The 21,834-nt window shown below is 45.0% G+C and overlaps 1 protein-coding gene across 3 annotated transcripts in view; it reads right to left on the bottom strand.

Moving 5' to 3' along the window:
* Nucleotides 1-21,834, bottom strand: part of Myo16 (myosin XVI) — a 479,021-nt gene that overhangs the window by 186,577 nt on the left and 270,610 nt on the right. For all 3 annotated transcript variants that reach the window (XM_021170663.2, XM_029481007.1, XM_029481008.1), the window contains exons 17-20: nt 11,129-11,240; nt 8,299-8,416; nt 7,522-7,593; nt 4,861-5,002 (exon numbers count right to left, since the gene is read on the bottom strand). In XM_021170663.2, the coding sequence (XP_021026322.1) occupies nt 4,861-5,002; nt 7,522-7,593; nt 8,299-8,416; nt 11,129-11,240 (444 nt within the window). The remainder of the gene's footprint in view (nt 1-4,860; nt 5,003-7,521; nt 7,594-8,298; nt 8,417-11,128; nt 11,241-21,834) is intronic.

Genomic DNA, 21,834 nt, shown 5'->3' with positions numbered 1-21,834 from the left:
CAAATATGTATAGTGGTCAATAGAGGGGAGAAATGCCACAGGTGTTACTTCACCAGGCTTCTCTATCCAGCAATCAGCTTCAGCACATAGGGAAGATGAGAAGATGAGGTGGTGACCTCAGGCCTCCTGGAGAAAGCCCTTGTCATTTGACAACAGCACAGCTTGAGCCTTTCTGTCCTTGAGTCTCACCATTCCCAGGGGCAGAGAAGCACCCATACCTGTCTCTGTGGCGCATACACCACTGATATCCACCAGTGCTATGGGACACCCTGCTCAGGGCCTGTGCTAGCTACCTTTATTATGCCACCGCGACAGCTTGCCATTAGAGAGGAGGAACCACAACTGAGGAGTTGCCTCCATAAAAGCAGATCGTAGGCCCACAGTCTCGTATGTTCGAAGACTTGGTCTCCAGTTGGTAGACTGCTTAGGAAGGATTAGGTGGTGTGGCCCTGTTGGAGGGGGCGTGTCACTAGTTGAGGCTTCAAAAACCTATGCCATTCCCTCTCTGTTCCCTGATTGTGTCTCAAAACATGAACTCTCATCTATGGCTCCGTGCTGCCTGCCTGATGCCTGCCATACAGGCTGTGGATTCACCCTCTGGAACTGTAAGCTAGGATAAATAATTTCTTTTATAAGTTGTCCTGGTCATGGTGTCACATCACAGCTATAGAGAAGTAACTAAGAGACTAACGAACTGTGAGGGCATTTTCTATACCTCCAGCAGTCATCCATGTTTGGCTGCATGATTTTAAAACAGAAAAATAAAGGTCAGATCCATAAAAATAAGATCTCTAAGATCTCTATCAGCTGGAGACTTATCTCCTGGGTCTAAGGACTCTACACGACACTCATGTGTCTTCTGAAGGCGTTATGGAGTCCCAGGCCTCCTTCCACAGACAGTCCACCATACACGTCTCCCAGGCACTGCAGCTCTGCTGTCTGTCTCCCACTGGAAACTGGTAGGGGGTGTGAGCAAATATACTGATATTCTGGTATTTGATAAGAACAGAATTTGGCTAAGAAACAGGCTGAAACTGCCCTTAGCTGTTCTTTCTTGGGCTCTATTAGAGCATGAGCTGGCCACTGCTCATGTCAGGAGCTAGGGACCTGGTGGACACACCAGATGCGAGCTCTAACACATAACTTGTTATTCTGACTCCTCTTGCCTCATTGTGTGGCTGATCCCACGCTAAGAAGGACAACAGTATCCCTAGAAGCAGGGTACCACCAGCAGTGAACCAGAGGTGAGATTGACAGAGGTGAAGCAGGGGACCACAGGTAGGGTCTGACTCTTTCACAGGAGGCTGGGGAGCAAGGGATGGTCCTGAAAGCAGATTGTGGCCACACTGCTGTGGGTTACGCCTCATCTACTCCTCTCCCTGCCAAGAAATTATAGCTTAGAAAAAGAAATGCCCCCAGAAGTGATTAACATCTGAAAACTGGTTTTAAAATGTCTTTTCTTTTCTTTTCTTTTCTTTTCTTTTCTTTTCTTTTCTTTTCTTTTCTTTTCTTTTCTTTTCTTTTCTTGTTTTGTTTTTTGAGACAGGGTTTTTCTGTGTAGCTCTGGCTGTCCTGGAACTCACTCTGTAGACCAGGCTGGCCTCGAACTCAGAAATCCGCCTGCCTCTGACTCCCGAGTGCTGGGATTAAAGGTGTGCATCACGAGAAAGACTTTGGAGAGCTCCTGTTTCACCTCAGTTATTACTCATTTAACAATAAAACACCTGGTTTTAGTTTTTAGCTATTTAGCAGGATTTTATCCCAAAAGGCACTGTGGACACACACTTTGAGAATGACAGAAATGTAATAAAACATGAAGCATGGTGGTTAGCGGTTTCCATGCTCTCACTGCTTCTGTTGTTGGCTTTCCCTTCCTCAGTGCATCAGGTCACCTTGAACTTAGCTTAGCACAGCTCCAATGTGCTTCATGTCCGACCTGCCTCAACCACAGCCTAAGGCGTCCTGAGAGAGCCACACAGATGTCAAGGTCACAACAAACAGGAGACCAGGAAGAGCTCACATTAATCTTCCAGACTGGCTTGTCCAGGCAAGTATGGGGACAGTTTGTTCCTCTTAACTAACTCATCATGAACAGTCCCCTGCCTGACACCACAAGGCTTCCTCAGGAATGTCTTCACAGAATCAAGAAGAGACGTTTTCCTATTAGATCCATTTTATGTTTTGAAATGAGGTGGTCTTTCCCAGAGAAGATATCAGATCCACCTTGACCTCGCTCACTCCTTCCACCATCCCTCAATGTACAGCTGACCAGCATCTACTCTCCCTTGAAATGTTCACAATAAAACCGAGTGTGGCAATATCCCACTACTTCAGTGTGCTTGCCAACTTCACCCACTCAGTTACCAGAGTTCTAAACTTATCATTGTCCACGAAATTATAACACTTTAGAATAAACGGGGACTGGTAAATACCACAAGGTATTGTAAGGTTATGAAAACATCTCCAACCTTTCTGAATCAAGAAGCAGACCTTTATAATATGAATATTCTGAGAATTTCCAAGTGTTAGAAATACTACAGGTGTAGTTTCCATGTCATTGCTGGGGCATTTAAACACAACTTTGGTAGCTCTTGAAAAAATGTTAAAAATTCCAGTGAGATGCTGTCTCTTTGAGGTGGAGTGTATACCTATAATTTATGATTCATTTCTTGTTCTCCGTGAATACTTTCCTCAGGTATGTCCCCCCACAAAGACATTCAAAGGCGAAGGCTGCCTTCCACCTTCCCATTCTGATACACCAGGCAGGATGCCCACTGTAATAGAAGCCACGCTTCCGCTCTTCAACGTATCCAAGTGTTTCCAATCATAAAAATTCAAGACTCTGCAGGATTCAAATGTCAAGTGGAAATTTTCTAGAAGTCTCCGGGCTTATGCGCTAATTAAACATGAATTGATCACTGTCCACGTGATCAAGGATGCTACTATTTTTCTACAAGGTTAATTCGGTAAGTTTAGCACATTGGTAGCAGCTGTGAATAATTGTCACACTTACAGACTGACATCTTTCTATTGCTGACTTGATGTCACTAAGAACTGCATGGGGTATTAGTATGGCACACCTCTGGTGTGTTGTTTGTGAGACTGAGGTAAGGGAAGAGTGTTCTCCCCCATGTGTACAGTACCATGCGATGGACCAGCATCCTGGTTCAAATTAAGAGTTAAAAAGAACAAACTCAATCCTGGTATTCCCCTTCCTCTGCCTCCTGGATCACTGACTCACTGGGCTTGGCTGCTCTGACCCTCAGCCTTCCCTGCCATGGCACACTGTATCTCTCCCAACCCAGAAACAAAAGAAAACCCTTCCATGGCTCTACCTGCCTATGTAGCGGAGGATAGCCCATCTGGCATCAATAGGAGGGGAGGCCCTTGGTCCTGTGAAATCTCGATGACCCAGAGTAGAGGAATGCTAGGGCTGTGAGGCAGGAGTGGGTGGGTAGGTGGGTGAGCATCCTTGTGGAGCCAGGGGTATGGGTAGGGGGAGGGGGGGTTTTGAAGGAGAAATCAGGAAGGGCGATAACATTTGAAATATAAATAAATAAAATAACCAATTAAAAATAAAAGGAGTAAACCCTTTGTAACTTAAGCTCCTTCTCTTAGTTATTGCATCAGAGGGTGGGTAAGGGTTGGGAAGATGGAGGACCACAGACCAACTAGTAATCAGAGAAGCAAGAGCTAGGGCCCTCATAACCCCAGAGAGAGCCAGGCTGGGGAGAGAGAGAGAGAGAGAGAGAGAGAGAGAGAGAGAGAGAGAGAGAGAGAGGAGAGATTCTGCACAGAAGTCACCCTAAACGTCCCAGGAGGTTGAACACATGCAGTGTTGAGTACTGAGATTTTTGCACAGTACATTTAGAGAACTTTAACATCCCTTAGTTCAAAACCTGAAATACCTATACTTATCTCAGAACTTTCCCATTAATTGATGTTAATTTTAATATTTTCCAAGAAATGGCTTAATCCAGGGGATTTGGTAAAGAACTCTAGGACAGCAGAAAAATTCTCAGAGTTTCATTCAAAGTCAAGCATGCCTGTGAAGACTTCTGAGTGTGATTTTACTTTCAGATGTCTGTTCAAGGTCATTACCAGTAACAAGAATAATAACGGAGGTTTTCATTGACAAAACGCCAGGGGAATCTATAATTTTTAGGTGATCAAATAGCCCTGAAAAGCTACTGCTTAGAGATGATTAAGGGTATGAGCCAAGAGGATTACCACAGAGACCCTTTGTCAAATAACCCGTGAAGCAGGTGAGGAATCTCAAGGCAGAGTTATACACATCATCAAACTGGTTCTGAAAGAGACACACGTGGGCTTTCACCAGCCCCTGAGCTTTTGATATTCTTAGACTGTCTTGTTCCTAGAGTCATGAAATTTCTATTCTTCTCATGCACAAAAGGCCACATCTATACCTTCATTCTAGAGAGAACACATTTGCATATCTATGCATGAGAGACAGTTTGATTCATCCATCAGTGCTGGTGGGTGGCAGGGTGGGGTGGGGCTTACATTTCTAAAGCATAATTACTAATACCTTCCAGTGAGGTTAGCTTGCTAAAATGAAGTATGAATGAAGCCAACCCTGGGCAATGCTGTAAGGTAAAGCCTCTCTCCAGGGTGAGGCTAAAGCAGAGTGACACTTGGGCCACCATCCACAGCACCTGGATTGCATGCAGCTGGATAACCCAGGGACCAGCACCTGTAATCCTGAGTTGTGTGTGGTACTGCAATCAGCATTAACAGCTACTGAGGGGGGCTGTGACAGGGTAACCAAAGGCTCAGTGTCCAGACCTCCTGAATTATGTGTGACATCGAAACATAGATGCAAGCATCCACTGTTCCTACCTTTTATATTCATCTTGATTCTGGAGGCAGCAATTCACAGTGTTTATCAGAAAGCCAAACAAACGACTGTACAGTGACTTGGCCAGGAGGTCGCGGTAAAACGCAGCCATCTGGGTAGTGTGTCGACGTATTATCACATCTCCTGGAACAGTGAAAGGAAGAGGAGAATTGTGGACAATGGTCTCCTTGTAAGAAGCCAACACAACTGTCTATGTCCCACTCACTCTCTACGATGTCCGCCACGTCCAGAAAGGGCCCCGAAAGGCGGTGCCTGACAGTTATCGACATCTGAAGTGTCGGGTACCTTGACTTCTTACTAAGACTTCTGCGCATACCTCTGCACCTCTCTGCAACTGAGCCACTTCCTCTCAGTTGGAGAGCTAGCTCAGGGTTCTGTGAGTGAGCTTTCTGATAATAGCTCATTGGTTGGGCACTGAGCTGGCCCAGGGCATTTGAACACTTGCCTATCTGGAAAGTAATGGTCAAATCAATCAGAATGTGCCTGTGGGTCCAGGGGAAAAAACTGGGCCTTCGGGAGGAAGCCCCTGTCACTCTCAAGTGGAGCAATGGGAATCCTGAGAAAGGAGAAGTTCCAGAATGGAAGGCCAGTGAAGGGACTCAGGATAGAGAGTTAGGGTGACCTGGGATGCAGGCAGATCCAATATAGTACTGCTGGATGAGACAGTGTGTGAATGCTGGGCTCAAGAATGCTCGCCTGTGGCCTTGGCCAGCAGGGCGTGTCCTTAAGTCTCAGGCTGAGCAGGTGACAGGGATGGGAGAGTCCCTCAGTTGACTGGAGGGAAAGGAAAGAGAGAGGAGCCACCATTGAGACAAGATAGAACTTCACTAAATTGAAAGAGCAAGGTCAAAACCATGGGTGCGGTAAAGCCCACTAAGGCAGGCAGGGGACAAGTGCGGCCTTCCAGATGTCACCACGAAAGTTCCGGGTTCACGTGGTTGAGGAGCTCTGAAGGGTGGGCAATGTGGTGAGAGGAGGTTGGGTGGGATGAGTTGAGGGAACCAGATGGTGAGTGACCAGTGGAATTTAACATGTGCACTGGCTGGTTTTGTGTGTCAACTGGACACAGGCTAGAGTCATCAGTGAAGAAGGAGACTCAGTTGATGAAATGCCTCCATGAGATCCAGCTGTAAGGCATTTTCTCATATGATGCTCAATTCCGGGAGGACCCCACCCATGGTGGTCTCACCCCTGGGCTGTGGTCCTGGGTTCTCTAAGAAAGCAGGCTGAACAAGCCATGTGAAGCAAGACAGTAAGCAGCATCCCTCTATGGCCTCTGCATCAGCTCCTGTCTCAAGTCTCCTGACCCTCTTGAGTTTCTGTCCTGACCTCCTGCTCAGAAGTGTAAGCACAATTAACCCTTCCCTCCCTGGCTTGCTTTTGGGTCATGGTGTTTCGTTACAGCAACAGAACCTGGACTAAGAACATGTCTTCAGAAAGACCAGCAGCATCTTGAGAACTTCAGGCGCTTGACGTAGCTGGGAGCAGAGGCATAGATGGAGACATGGCTAACAATGGCTAAGGGGGCCTGGAAGTCTGTCCTATAGGGAGGAGCATTCTCTAAGAAAAGTGGTGTCTTGGAAAGACTTGTGCACAGGTGAGAAGCACATTTCCATTTCATTCCCGTGGAGATGAGCGAAGTCCAGAGAAAAACACCTACAGAAGCTGCTGTTGTGATGCTGGACAGGAAACGGAGGGCAGGGAGGAGGGAAGCTCTTTGAGAGGTCAGAGGGATCCAACCTACTTGGTAGAGAAGGGTGAGGGGTAAGGGGAGCCAGCAGAACCTGGGGAACAGCTGGATGGATCATGGGAAAACTCAGTATGTTGATTGATTAGCATGGAAGGGGGGATTCTAAGCAGTAGGGGTCATTAGCCAAGCATCAAAATCCCTGCAAGCCAGACCCACAAGGCAGCTGGTAAGTTCAGCATAGAATGCCCAGGAGGCGAGCCCTCACAGCTATGAAGAGGAAGGTTGAAGAAGGGCATCCATCCTGAATTTTCAGTGGATAGCTGAAGCACACACAGGAGTGCTAGTCTCCTGTGCACGGAGCGTGGCCTTGCACCGGTGGGTGGCACAGGGAGTAGGCATACACAGAGGGCTGAAGCCACCCTGTGAAGGTAGACAGCCTCTTTACCAGTGGCTTGGCATCTCTGGTGATTAAGCCCTTTTAACCTGACTACTTTGCTCCCTGAGGAGAGTCCTAGTTATGCCCTCCTCCTGACCATTCTTGAGATCAGAAATGACAAACCTCGGACCATTTGGCTCCATGCCATTCCCTCATAAACACCAAATAAATGACAGCCCCCATTCTGAGCGGGGAAAGGCAGAGAGAAGACCGCCCCCTCCCCCATGAAGATCCATGTTTTATGAGAATACATCCTCTTAGATTGATGGCTTTGTTTTTCTGAACTGACAGGTTGATTAGGAAGGGGGCTAGTTACTCAGAATGATCTCCCAGGAGCATGGCAGGGTTCCCATACAGCAACAGGGACCAAACAGCCTTTCAGTGCTTTCTCCTGGCACTCAGTCCATGCAAACAGTTTCCCCCGTGTGGAGACAGGCAGAGCTGTGTTTAATTTCCCCACTTGAAAGAAGCCCAGGGACTGTACAAAGGTAAAAGTCAGGTTGCACAAGGACTTACCTTTAAAATACTGAATATCAGTTGTTAGGGCAGATGCCAGCTCGTCGGTCGACACTTGCAACATACCTGCCACTGAAATCAAAAACAGCTGTAAATAAGAAAGCACCATGCATTTCGACACTAAGAACACTGCGATTTGTGTCCATTGTGTGCATACTTCATTTAGAAGGAGAGCAACTTCTGCTCTCTGGCTAGAGAAATGCCTCAGTACTCCAGACACTGGTGGGATCTCCTGTCTGTCTGGATTTAGTAAGGACATATTTTCCCCTTCACCACCCTCGTAGGTAGGGCTGGATTATTTTTTTTTCCAAATTTCTTATTAAAATAACTTTGAAACAGGTGAAAATAGGCCATTTATTGGAAGCCTGTGGTTTGAGGATATCTTTTTAAAACTAAGTGTGACCATGAAAGCAATATCAAAGAAGAGGAGCTTTTGAATATGGTTTTTAAAGGGAAGTAATTGTGAATTTATAATGTTTAGCTACTGACTCCTCTCCAAATATTGTGTGGTCAGCAGGTTGGGGCAAAGAATATTCTAATAATATCAAATGAGCTGAAGTATATGATGATACCCCTGTGCAGAATGGGACCACGAAAGCACATTTGTCAACCACCCCCTTTAGAGAAAAGAAAGAGGTTCTCCCCTCCCCCCAAGACTTCAGATCAGCTAGTGATTGTTGCAGCCAGCCTGATTCTGTGCTGTGTCGCCATCTACTGGCAGAGCTGTGAAACTGCACCCCAACGACTTTGCCATCAAGGTGGTGGTGCTCCACTGACCTTGTTCCAGAAGCTGGAGGTCAGAGACAAAGGCTGAGTCAGCTTCTGTCAGCGCGGTGAACTGAATGTCTCCGATGTGTAGTATCGCCGATAGGATAACGAACAGGTTTTCCACCTCCTAAGTGTTTACAGAGAACAGATAGAATAATTCAGAGGTGGGAGCCCCAAGCAACCGGGAGCATTCTGGTGGGGTTGGGCTTGCCACCCTTCAGACCCACAGTGGGAGATTCATGAAACTGCTCAAAATCACATCTCAGCTCCATGTGCGTTGCCCTAAATTGCTGTTCTGATATGAATCAGTGTGTTCTGGATAATCATTATTATATAAAAAAGAAAATAGTGATTGTAGTCCAATCTCTTGCAGGAAACACCCCACTGTCCCAAGCTGTTCTTGAACAGGAGAGGAGGGCCTGGTCGGGAAGCCTGGAACTGAGGGAAGAGTAGGACCTGAAGCTGGGAATTGCCACTTTCCCATCTATAAAGTAAGCACCTGGAGGTACTGATCTCAAGTAATTCCTAGGTATAGCATTCCATAATTAACAGAAGGCAGCATTTCCCACTGGACTCTGCAAGGTAGTCACCTCTACATGGGCAAGGAGGGCCTGTGCTGTTCTGGGGGGGGGTATGATTTATTCAGTGAGGGAGACAGAGCTTTGAACATTCACTATAACCCACAATATAACGCAGTGAAACTGAGTCAGAGGAAAATTCCCCATGGAAGGAGGAGGAGTCCTGGGGTCCCGCCTCTGTCTGCAGTGGTGCAGTGGTGTCCCCCTGCCTTGTCAGCTTGCCTGCTACTGGATATGGTTGGTGCAGAGATGGAGGCTTCTCTACAAAGCAGTCTCAAAGAAACACAAGCCCTTGCAGGTTTTGGTCTAAGAACCACAAGCCCTTGCAGATTTCGCTCTGAAGGCCCTATCGGCCAGAAATACTGTCCTTTGAGTTGTCATGGACTAAGGGCACCACTCCAAAATGGAACAGCTTTTCTTCTTCACATTGCTTTAAAGGCTTACGATGAAGGGATGGACATCAGGCCGTTTGTGTAAATGCACTGCCGTCTCCATCAGCTATGCCAGTCAGCAGGTGTGTTTTGCCTGCCCTGCCTTTGAGGATCAATTGTGGAACTTGAAAGGCATTTCCAAGTGGATGATATTTTGGTAAAATGGTGCCCTGCCCCTGTCTGTGTTCCTGTTCCCTACAGGATTTAGAAACTCCAGGTTGGGGAGTGAGGATAAGAAAAGAGACATCACGGAAGCCAGCGCTAATACAAAGCATGCAAGTGGGTGGGGCCAGAAAAAGACAGACATGTAGAAATTGAATAACCAGGGTCAAAAGAACAAGACATCATCAGACTGCCTCTCACTGTGGAACTCCATGCCCTTAAAGGTGTGGGGTCTGTTTGAACAAAGTGCCTCAGTGGACCCACTTAGGGTGAGCCATTTATCAATTGTCTTTTATGCTTCCTCCGGCCCTTGTTGCCCAAGACTGTGGGCAAGCATGACACACACCCTTTTGAGAAAGGAAAAGGAGCTCGTACTTCAGACTACATCTGGGATGGAGCTGCGGGGCACGCTGGGGTCCCCAGTGACCTCTTGCTCATTGTCCCTGAGGATTTGGCCCAATCTACAATACTTCCATATTGAGGGAGAGGAGATACCACATCAGGAAAACAGAAATGACGTTCGAGAACATCCTCAGGGGCCTAACCACTCATGTCTAATTCTCAGGACCAGACCCATTCAGAGCAATAACCCCTAACCACATGGCTATTTCAATTTAAATTAATATTTTAAGATACAAAAAGTCCAGCCTGGCGGTGGTGGCACACGCCTTTAATCCCAGCACTTGGGAGGCAGAGGCAGGGGATTTCTGAGTTCGAGGGCAGCCTGGTCTACAAAGTGAGTTCCAGGACAGCCAGAGCTACACAGAGAAACCCTGTCTTTAAAAAAAAAAAAAACCAGAAAACAAACAAACAAACAAACAAAAAGTTCATTTCTTTAGCCTCCTTTGTCACATGACAAGTGCCCAGTATCCAGAGAAGACTATAAGTCCTAGGCAGCCTGGCTTGACCACAGGCCTCTCTGTTATCTTTGAAATTGCTCTGGCACAGCAGAGGGCTAGAAATTTCCATGCATGCTCTAGCCTACTAGAGAAAATACTTAAGTAAAGTGATTATGTTAGTTTGCAGGGTGACCATTTTAACAGTATGGTTTCTTCAGCTTAGCCAGTTTTCTCATGGTTCAGACAACACAGTTATCTGGTTTATTCTAGATATGTATGTGAAAGGTGTTTTTTTTTTTTTCTATTTCTATTGAAAATGATGGTTCTGGAGAGCTGGCTCAGTATTTTGGAGTGGGGGTGCTCTTGGAGAGGACCTGGGTTTGATTCCCAGTATCCACAAGGTAGCTTATAAACTGTATGTAACTCCAGTTCCAAGGGACCTAATACCTTCCTCTGTCATCCACAGGCACTGTGTGCAAGCACAACTCCCATATATATTAAAGAAAGAAAGAGAGAGAGAGAGAGGGAGAGGGAGAGAAGAAAGAAGAAATAAATAGGCAAACAAATGAGATAGCATCAATGCCTTGTTACTGTATCTAGTCTCTGCCTTCCAGGGATCTACCACCCATTCATCCTGCTCCTGTGTCTCCTGCCCAGGCTGGACAGTCAGCACCAGGAGGCCATAGAGAACATGTTCTCTGCTGAAACATTGTCAGAGCTGGCAGCAACCCTTGGGCTACACTGAGGTTCAGGAAACGGTTTGGGAGAAGTGAGTCTATAAACTGGTAGAGGCTGGTTTTCTGCGTGAAGCCCTGATAAGGGGACTCACCAAGGTGCTGAAGCCAATTACATTCAGAGCATGTTTCAGAGCTGCAAGTCTCTCCTTGTTCAGAGAATGCTCTGCTGTAGACACATCTTCCCGCATGCCTTGGCTCACATACCTGTTAGGATAAATACGTGGTGTTATGACTTGGCTTGGAGTCAAATGCTGGTGGTAAAAGGTTACCTCATTGGTACCTGATCTCTGTCATAGTGGAAATCACCTGGACACTGTGTTCCCAGGTGTTTACAAAGCGACGCAGGAGCACATGATGTTTCAGGAAAGTAGACAGTTATTCTAATACCAGAGTATCATCCACTGCAGACACGGGACTCACCTCATCTGACCCCTTCCCCGTGAGGGGAGACGGCCATCAGCGTGCTGTGAACTTCACATAGGAAGCTGGCAGGTGTCGAAACAGGCCTTGCGAGTCACATTTGCATGAAAGATGCTTAATGTATACTAATGTATTATCCCTGCTTGCCAGTAGCATTTAATTTCAAGGCTGCTGATTGATTCCCTTTGCTTTGCAAACACCGAAGCGCCGATTACCAAATGCAGGCATACCAAAAAGCGGAGGACACCAACCACAAGGACGAAGGGCTCCTCTAGGAAACTAATCAGGAGCAGGTTAGGTACCCAAGGCACAGACAAGGGGAGAGCTGGCAATAGCATAGCATGCAGGCAGAGAAAATGACCGGAGTGTGGGTGAACGGTGCTTCTAAGTGTGGAGGAAGCAGGTAGGCACCAGGAGGGAACGCTGTGGAGGAGTGAGGCTCCCTCAGGAGAGCCAGTGGCTAAGTAAGAATGGGCCTAGTTTGCAAATAATGTCCACGTCCCAGGAACTTGCAGAAACATGTATGAAGTGGCACAAGATTGCTCACACATGGTGTGCACAAGATACACAAGTGAGCAAAATGGGAATCTAGGGTGAGCAAAACAAAGATTGCCAAGGCAGGAGGGGGAGCTGGGGCAAGAGGAGAGAACCCCTAGGAGGGTAGAAGCAGAAGAGGGGTGTTCATGAGATGAAGTGACTGAAGAAGGAGTGTACTGGCTGGTTTTGTGTGTCAACTTGGCACAAGCTGGAGTTATCACAGAGAAAGGAGCCTCTCTTGAGGAAATGCCTCCATGAGATCCAGCTGTAAGGCATTTTCTCAATTAGTGATCAAGGGTGGGAGGGCCCACTGTGGGTGGTGCCATCCCTGGGCTGGTAGTCTTGGGTTCTATAAGAAAGCAAGCTGAGCAAGCCAGGGTAAGCAAGCCAGTAAGTAACATCCCTCCATGGTCTCTCCATTAGCTCCTCCCTCCAAGTTTCTGGCCTGCTTGAGTTCCAGTCCTGACTTTCTTTATGATGAACAGCAATGTGGGGGTGTAAGCTGAATAAACCCTTTCCTCCCCAACGTGCTTCTTGGTCATCATGTTTTGTGCAGGAATAGAAACCTGGCTAAGACAAGGAGAAAGTCTAGATGCAGACAGAAGGCAGGTTAAGGCTGGGCATGGGAGGGTCTGGGCTGAGAGGAAGCAGTTAAAATGCTTTGTGTCTGGTGTCAGTGTCCTTGGGGTGATACATAGGGTCCATCCACCGGGGAACATTATTAAGGGGGTATCTTTTGGGAAAAAAGCTTCATATTTGTATCAATCATGCCATATTTAAAATAAACTGTTAAGGTTTAAGCCACAGTCAGAGAAATAACAGCTATCAGAACCTGGAACTCGGGTAGCCTCAACAGAAGAAGATGCACTCAACCTTACTACAGCTTGATACACCAAGGCTGGCGATGTCCATGGAATGCCTCCCGTTTTCTAAGGAAAAGGGAAGCATGGTGGACGTGGGGATGTGGGAGTGTGCTGGGAGGAGAGGGGGAGGGGAAGCTGCAATGGTGATGAAAGAAATAACTTAATAAAACATAATTAAAAACAAGAAGCTGGAACTCAAAAATGACTAGAGAAGATAACAGGAAGCCTTCCCTGTGCAGAACCCTGAAGTCACGTGAATGAATGAGCTCATAATAGAGGTCACTATAAGTCATGAGGCCATCTTGTCTTCATAGCTATTACACATGACAGGAAGTGTAAAATCATAAACGAGTAAAGGAGGGCAGTGAGGGGCTAAGCTCAGTGTGCATGAAGATGCCAGCATCGCTGAGGTCGAGGCCAGCCTGGTCTGCAGAGTTCCAGGACAGCCAGGACTATACAGAGAAACCCTGTCTCGAAAAACAAAAACAAAAACAAAACAAAACAAAAAATGCCAGCAAGGTGTGTGAGAAGGAGATGGGGGGATTGAGAAAGGTAGGTAGGTGGAAAGATAGACAGACAGACAGACAGACAGACAGATGATAGATAGGTAGATAGATAGATAGGTAGATAGATAGGTAGATAGATACATACATACATACATACATACACACATACATAGGAAGATAGATTAATAGAGAGGTGGATGATAGATGATAGATACATAGATAATAGATGATAGAAACATAGATAAATAGATAGTAATAGATGCTAGATACATAGATATGTAGATACATAGATAGATAATAGATGACAGATATTTAAATAGATAATAGATGATATATACATAGATAAATAGATGATAAATAGATAGGTGGTGGATATATATAGAGGATAGATAGATACATAATGATAGATAGATAGATAGATAGATAGATAGATAGATAGATAGATAGATGCTAGGTACACATATATGTAGATACGTAGATAGATAATAGATGATAGATATATAGATACATACATAGATAAACATGATGGATGGATAGATAGATACATAGATAGAGACAGATGGTAAACGGTTGGCAGACAGATGAATGATAAAAGAGTAATATACAGGCTATAAATAGAAGGAAAAGATAATAGGTCAATGACACATGATAGTCTATGGGTAGATAATAGATGTAATAGGTGTTACACATAGATTATGGACAGACAGACACATAGACAGACAACAATCCAGGTAAGGTGGCACCCTTCCATGCCTGCATCGTGTGACACCAAGAGGAAGTGACGGAGAATTTTGGGTTGCACGATGTAGCTGGCACAAAGTGAATCTGGACAACTTACTGACACTCTGCCTTAAAATAAAAAACAAAGTAAAGAAAGGGCCTAGGCTGTAGTCTAGTGATGGAGCATTTACCTTGTGCACACAGGTTGTGGGTCAGCATTCAGTTTATAAGAAATAAGTATAAACAACAAACATCAGCGTGTGGCAGCACATACTTAGAATCCCAGTGCTTTGGAACTGAGGCAGAACATTCAGGACTTCAAGTCTAGCCTAGGGTAACTAAGGTGTGAGAGTCTAGCCTGGACTACATGAGATCATGTCTCAAGAAAACAATCAGCCAAATGAACATGAGCATAATGTTTCTATCCATGTTTGAAGGACCCTTGGCTTTGCTGTAGTATCCAGAATGATAGACAATAAAGGTATTTCATAATTCCCAGCAGACTGTGCCTCATCATGAGGTAGCTGGTGATAAAAAAAATTACATGTTTATAGTTTATTTATTAAAGGTAGTAATTTTCCCGTTGACATCTCTCATCATGAGACCACCCACAAAGTCACAGAAATATCAAAAAGCATGCCTGGGAAAGTATCAAAACTGAGTATCTCCAGGGAGACTTGACTCTAAGGAACACTTAATCCCCACTTTACTTTTACTCTCGATGCGGAGTGAACATTCGGGGAACCATGCTCAACAGAAAACTCCCACTTCTGCCTCACAGTGACTGTGAGGCGACTGACTGTGCTTCCCACATACGTGAGGGTTTCCTGGGCAGGCAGAGGGGATCAGTCAACATGTCAACCACTGACAACAACCGACAACAGCCAAGTCAACAACTGATCCCAACACTGTAGGGACTTTCTGAGATAGCCTTACAACATGGAGGGTCTTCTGCCACAGTGTCACCTTTCATGTGTGCTACATGACAGTGACCTCTGCAGATTCTGTTCACTTTAAGGGGATGAATTAGGTTTATTTAGGCTTGGATTTCCCTGTAGTTTTTACCTCAGCGCTTGACAGACTTCATCTCACCAACCCATCACAGCAGCTCCACGCACCATCAGTGAACACGTCTGGAGCAGACTGGTGGTCTCTAACTTAACTCAATGGCTGCACAGTCCCAGAGCTCTAACCTTCCCACTCAGGGTTCAGTGTCTTCTGTGTCACTCACGAGTGACATCCACACTCTTGTGGCAGGAACAATCCACATTGTCATCTTCCTTTAAAACTCACTTATAACCTGGTGCATAACCATTCATTGTCCACATCAGAATATTAAAGCTAGCCCCTTGCTGAAAGCCTTTATATTTCAGGACTGGTGGGTGGGTCAGGAGACCGGTCTAGATGCTACTTTCCCCACAGGGCTGGAGAACGTCATTTAAAGGCTACATACTTCTCCTTTGTAATCAGGGTTACACCTTCTGCTGGAAGCCTATATTCTTATTATATAGGTTTATATTATATAGTATATAAGGTCAAAGAAGAAGGAAGCTTTTGCTCTTTGCTTTCTTGCCCTTGCCTTGTGCTCATATCTATTCCTTCGCTGGCATTGGAAACTTTACTGGCATTCCAGCATATATGGAAGATCAGTTAAAATATCCAGCCATGTGGACTGAACAGCTAGATTCTTGGTCTTTCTGCTCACACCCAGCTATTGTTGAATTATCAGGACCACAGCTGTTAAGCTATTCAAATAACCCCCCCCACACACACACACATATACATATATATGTATATATATTATTATATAATTGTATATTACATAATTATATATACTAAATTAAGAATTATATATTTATATATTATGTTATATATACTTATGTATCATATAAATGTATAACTAAATATTTTATGTATATAAGATATATGTAAATATAATATATATTTATGTATGATTACATATCATATAATTAATATCTAATATTACTACAGGCCATATCCATCCAGATGAAGGAGCAAAGCTTTTCCTGGTTAATATCAAGTCATCCTCTACTGGCAAAAGGCGCTGTCTGTGAGGAGAGGTGGGTGCCTGTATACACCACAAAACTGCAGCAAGAGCGATGGAGGCAGAGCCTTCCTAGGGTAACTCAGTTCCCAAAAGGATGACTTGAGGCAAACACTATTTTCTTTTCTTTTAAGTAAAAATTTTATAAGCTACATCCTCTCTGCAACTCTCCCTTGGCCTCCAACACCTATCCCTCCTGACTTTATTCTCCCCCTCCCTCCCTCCCTCCCTCCCTTCTTTCCTAACTCCCTCATATTAAACCATTGAATTTGGTTAGTCTTTCCCATATGTACATGAGTGTGGGGTCATCCCCTGGAACATGGGTGTCATAACCAGACACACTCTCATCCACGTGTGCTTTCCTTCATGGCCCTAACATACCCACCCATATCTTTGCTGTGACCCTGCGAGGAGAGATAGGCGGGAGGGGATTTAGCTTGGGACTTCCTGTTCTGTAATGCCTTCTGGCTCTTCTTTCTCAGTGTTGTTTTTTTTTAATATTTTTTGTAATCAAATATGCCCATTTGACTTCCTCGTGTGATTATTTGTGAGCTACGTATTTTCAACACAAACACATTCCCTCTACAATGACATTCACATGTCACGTTATGATAACCACTTTTGAAATGAAAGCAGTGCCAGGAAAGTCTAAACCAAAGCTCGCTGAGGGGACTACAAGTCCCAGGGTGAAGCTAATAACGTTTTGTTTTCTTTGTTCTAAGATGTTTAGAATCACTCAGCTATATTCCTGCCTACAGTCACAAAATGCCCTCATAGAATGATGAAGGACACCTTAATAACAAATAACACTCCCAATAATTTGTCTCTGGACATAGAATGAGCTTTCAGGTGAGAAGGACTTCTACCTTAGGACAGACTAGAGAAGAGGGGAGGGGAAAGGAAGGAAAGGGGTAGGGTAGGGGAGCGGAGGGGAGGGGAGCATGGCAATGGGCATTTAGAATTACAGATTGAGTGCCAGGTCACTCTTCTTTAGGATGTTATTTGATAATCTTCTTTGTCAATCACAGCCATTAAAACTTTAACAAAATAATGAGCAAAATTTGTGACTAAACTCAGGTGCACATTAAATGTCAAAATCATCTTCAGTCTTTAAGTGTGGAACATCAAATGTTTCCTTAGTGATAAACTTGAGTAGATTCTTGGTCCTCTGGAGACATCTCCACAGTCCCATAGTGCCTTTCACTATCATCTTCTTACTCATCTCACCATGATCTATAGCTAAAGCCTCAAACCAAAAGGCAATGTCCTTAGGGCTTAGGAGTAAGTTGGATGGGAGGTGGGCATGGTGGCTCATTCCTTTAATCTCAGCATCGATAGGCAGGGGTTGGTCTCAACGTTTGAGACCAGCCTAGTCTACATGGAGAACTCCAGGACTGTCAAAGCTACACAGAGAAAACCTGTCTTGGACAAAGGGGGAGGGTATTGGATGAGAATTCCTGTTACAACCTTGTTCAAAGAAAAGTATCCGGATGTGGTATTTGAGAGGGGGACATTATAGAAACCAAGTTTGTTAAATAGCAGGCATGGTGAAGTTCACATTATGCTCCATTCTGAATTAACCTATCTCAGGACTCTAGTCAGCAGATTTGCTAACACTCATTATTCCTACTGCCTTGAATGTCCTTCACAGCTCCAACCTTTCTCCTTATGGGAAATCTTCTTGCTCACATGAAATCTCCCCTCTGTGTTATCAACCAGACATTTAACCACATAAGACAAAACGTCCACTTCAGGAAACCAGGCAGTGCAAGGCATTCTGAATCCCAGTGATGGGCAGTGGGGGTGGATGGTGCAATGGCCCAGTTGATAAAGTACTTGCTATTCAATCATGAGGAATTGAGTTAGGGTCCCCGGTGCCCAGCGGGAGTCTAGATGTGGAACCCTGTACCTGTAACCCTAATACCAGGGAGGCAAAGATAGGAGAATCCTTGTAGCTCACAGTCTGGACAAAGGCTAAGCTCCAGATTCATTGAGAGACCCTGACTCAATAAAAAGGCTAGAAGCAATAAAAGACAATATTTGACATGGACTTTGGCTTCTATACATGTGTGCACACATACTTGAACATGTATACAAGTGTATGCCATACACACCACACACATAACATATATACAACACACATACAGCACACATGCACACAACACATCACACACATACTCACACAACACAATATAACACACACACAAAACACACACAATACATGCATACAACACACACAACACATGCATACTCAACACATACACACATACAACACACACATGCACACAACACACATACAGCAAAGACATACACATACACAACACACATAGCAAAACACACACATCATACATACACAAACACATCAAACACAACACACAAAACACAACACACCAAACAGACACACACAAAAACACAAACCAAACAGACACATCACACACACACAAACACACAAAACACACACATCATACACACACACTCCACACATAACACACACAACATACACACAACACACACATAAAACACACACAACACAACACACATACAGCACACACAACACACGCACACACCATGCTGCTGATGCTGTGTTAACAGGACACTGACTGTTTCCTCTCGTGATGAACTAGATCAGAACGTTAAAGATTAACAATGGGTGATGGTGTTATTTCTCATTTAATACACACTACTCAGATCCATGCTACTCTGACAGACCTGTACTCAACAGCTATCAAAAGTGGCATTTAACCCTGGACCATCAGCTCCTCCTCGAAGCGCAGTGTTTGCACAGGGCACCACGCACCACATCGTTTGTCTTTGCATCTGAATGCCCATCCCCACAGCCCCCCATGCTGTAAATGGGCATATGATCACATCATGTGAGTATTCATCAAATTATCCACTCAACCTAGAGATACTAAATGTTGATCAGCCAAGCATCCTGTGCCAGTTAACCATGCGCAAAGCAGGGTGTCCTACCCCATCACTAAATAACACGGAGACTTAAAAACAAAGAGAAGATGATCTTTGCAGAATACAGGTAAGGCTTGTAGTCTAAGGTTCTCAAAGGAGTAGAAGACCTACATAGAAAAGCTGAAAACTGGAAAGTTCATCAGAGGCACCATCCCATGTTTTTGATACACACTGCTGATTAAAATTTAGAAGGCGGCAGTTAAGGCAACAGAAATTGCTTCTGTATGGACCAAGAGCTGTGATTCCTGGGGACCCAAAGGTGAGTGAGGCGCGTAACTGTCCATACAGAGCAAGCAGGTCGCAGGAAAGGAGAGCCAAGGTAGAAGACCTGAGACAGGCATAGAATAATTCACTCACACACTATGGAGATGTATTATGTGTTAGATAGCAGTGATTATTAAAGTCTGAGAGGGCATGCCAATATTTAAAATGTTTCTTGGTTTGTTTAGACTCTGATATGCTGGGACATGTTCAGGTGAAACCAGCTTAAACAAAAGCTAAGTGCATTTCAGTCGGGGATGCGTTAGATACTCTCAGGTCTGCAAATTCATTGTCTTGCCAGTCACATTCTCAAGCAAGCCCTGAGAGTCTTCAGAGCTAGGGGGGAGGGAAAAAAAAAAAAACCCTGTTTACAGGAAGTGAACTTAGATTCATGCAAGTGCTTTGAGCAAATGTATTCTTTGTAATAATTGTATTACACAAACCAGAGTAAAAATAGCCAGATTATAGAGTTACCACTTGAAACAATAAGGAAAAGATTGAAAAATGCATCTCCAATCAAAAGAGTTCATTGGTTCACCTGCTGAGCAGGCTGGGGGTGGGGGGTGGGGGGTGGGGGCAGACTGGGGAAGGCAGACCTGCTGTCCTGCAGGCTCTACGCAAGTGTTGGGCTGCATTTAGTACAAACTCACAATGGGCTATATTTGTGCCAAGGAATCCACAAAAATAGCTCATTGTATGATCACAAAACTAAATCGGCTTCTACGTATTTAATAAAATTCAGTCAATTGAGCAAAATAAAATCAGTTTGCTTTGAATTAAAGAGGATATATTTGCTGTAACCAAAGTAACACCATATGGCATGTAAATCTCAAGATAATGTGAACTTCATAGTTATCTTAGCACCACCAGCGAGAGGATGCATCTCTCAACTGAATCCATGCCTGGAGAACACTCTGCTCAGAAACAGCTGAGGTGTGTGTCTATTTCCCGGTTCTGGCTGTGTCTTTTCATGGTGTTTGGCCACATCAAGAGGACATGTTCCTGAGAAGCCAGAGAGAGGGCTGAGTGTCACTGTGAATCCATCCCAGGCCTCATCTCCCACCACTGAGCATGGCCTCCGCTATCCAATTTCCTTTTACTCAAGGGATTCAGATTTTGTAGACTCCACCCTGTCATTCACCCAGGGCAGGCCTTGTCAGATCTCTCCTCCCTGGGAGGCACACACACCAAGCCTTGTGCAGTTAAGTTTAAATAATAGAGCTTAATGTGTGGGAGCTCAAGTTGAGTACACTATCCTGCAGATGGACCCTCTTGGGAAGGGTAATCAGAAAGGGTAGTTTCTAAAGCATTCCCTGAAACATGGTCTGATTCCTGAACATATCCTGAGACATGGGGCTCAACTGAAGACTTCTCTGTGATCCTGGAGTCCTGTCCATCCATTCCTCAGTCACCCAGCGCTTTGCAAGTTGTTTGCAGTGTTCATCTCAGGGGAGACAAGCAGGCATATTCCTTATGTCAGAAAAGAGGGCGATGTCCAGGGCTACAGAAGCAGAAGTCAGAAGCTCTGAGGTGTTGTCTCTCCGATTCTGTTTCTTAATCCTGTGTAATTTTCTGTATTTAATTAGCACTGAAGCTTCGTAGTTAATTTCCCCATCAATGGCACTCACACATCTCAGCCACCCAATGCCTTCTCTGCTGTTTGCCATGGCCCCACTCTATTGTTAATTGACCAAGTTTAAGTTCACAGGAGGCCGTTTCATGGCTAGAGTGTACCGGGAAAACAGAAGCACTCTTTTACCGAACTGACAAGAGACGACTAGGAGAACACCTCGAGGGTGGATTGAGAAAAAGAGTCAGGCATCGTGCGTGCTGCTCTGTTTACCACAGAGTGTTTGAACAGGTGAGCCGACACAGCGACACAGCGTGCTTGGGACAAAGCAGTCTGTCCTGGGTGTGACACACAGATGCTATGCAAATCACACATGGGATGGGTCGCTTAGGGCAGGTGATGAAACTAAAGGTGGTGCCTCCCTGGGGCCTTCTGTAGACATTGTAAGCATGTTATTTCTCATGAACATGACATTTCTAGTGATGTCTCATAACATGTTAGAGTTTGTCAAATGCTAAGTGCTGCTGGGATGAAATTTAGTGAGGTGTGTTTCTTGAGCTAACATAGGACACTCACTTGAGGCATAACATCTTGTTAGTCAGTAATAATCAAGCACACTCAAAGACTCACAGACATTCAGAATTAATAGGCAGCCCAGACCAGTTAAAAACCATCCAAGAGCGTTATCCACGTAGAATGTATAATTAAGAAAATAATATCTTCATTTTTTTCTCTAGGAAGGGCATTACCCCAGAATGCCTTGTTAAACCCTGAGATACTGTGGACCAGCTCAACTGAAACCAAGCCCCTCCCCGCCTCCTCCTCCTCTTCCTCCTCTTCCTCCTCCTCCTCTTCCTCTCCCTCCTCCTCCTCTCCCTCCTCCTCCTCT

This window comes from Mus caroli, chromosome 8, assembly GCF_900094665.2.
Source record: "Mus caroli chromosome 8, CAROLI_EIJ_v1.1, whole genome shotgun sequence".
NCBI lineage: Eukaryota > Metazoa > Chordata > Mammalia > Rodentia > Muridae > Mus > Mus caroli.
This window is presented reverse-complemented; position numbering and strand designations above follow the sequence as displayed.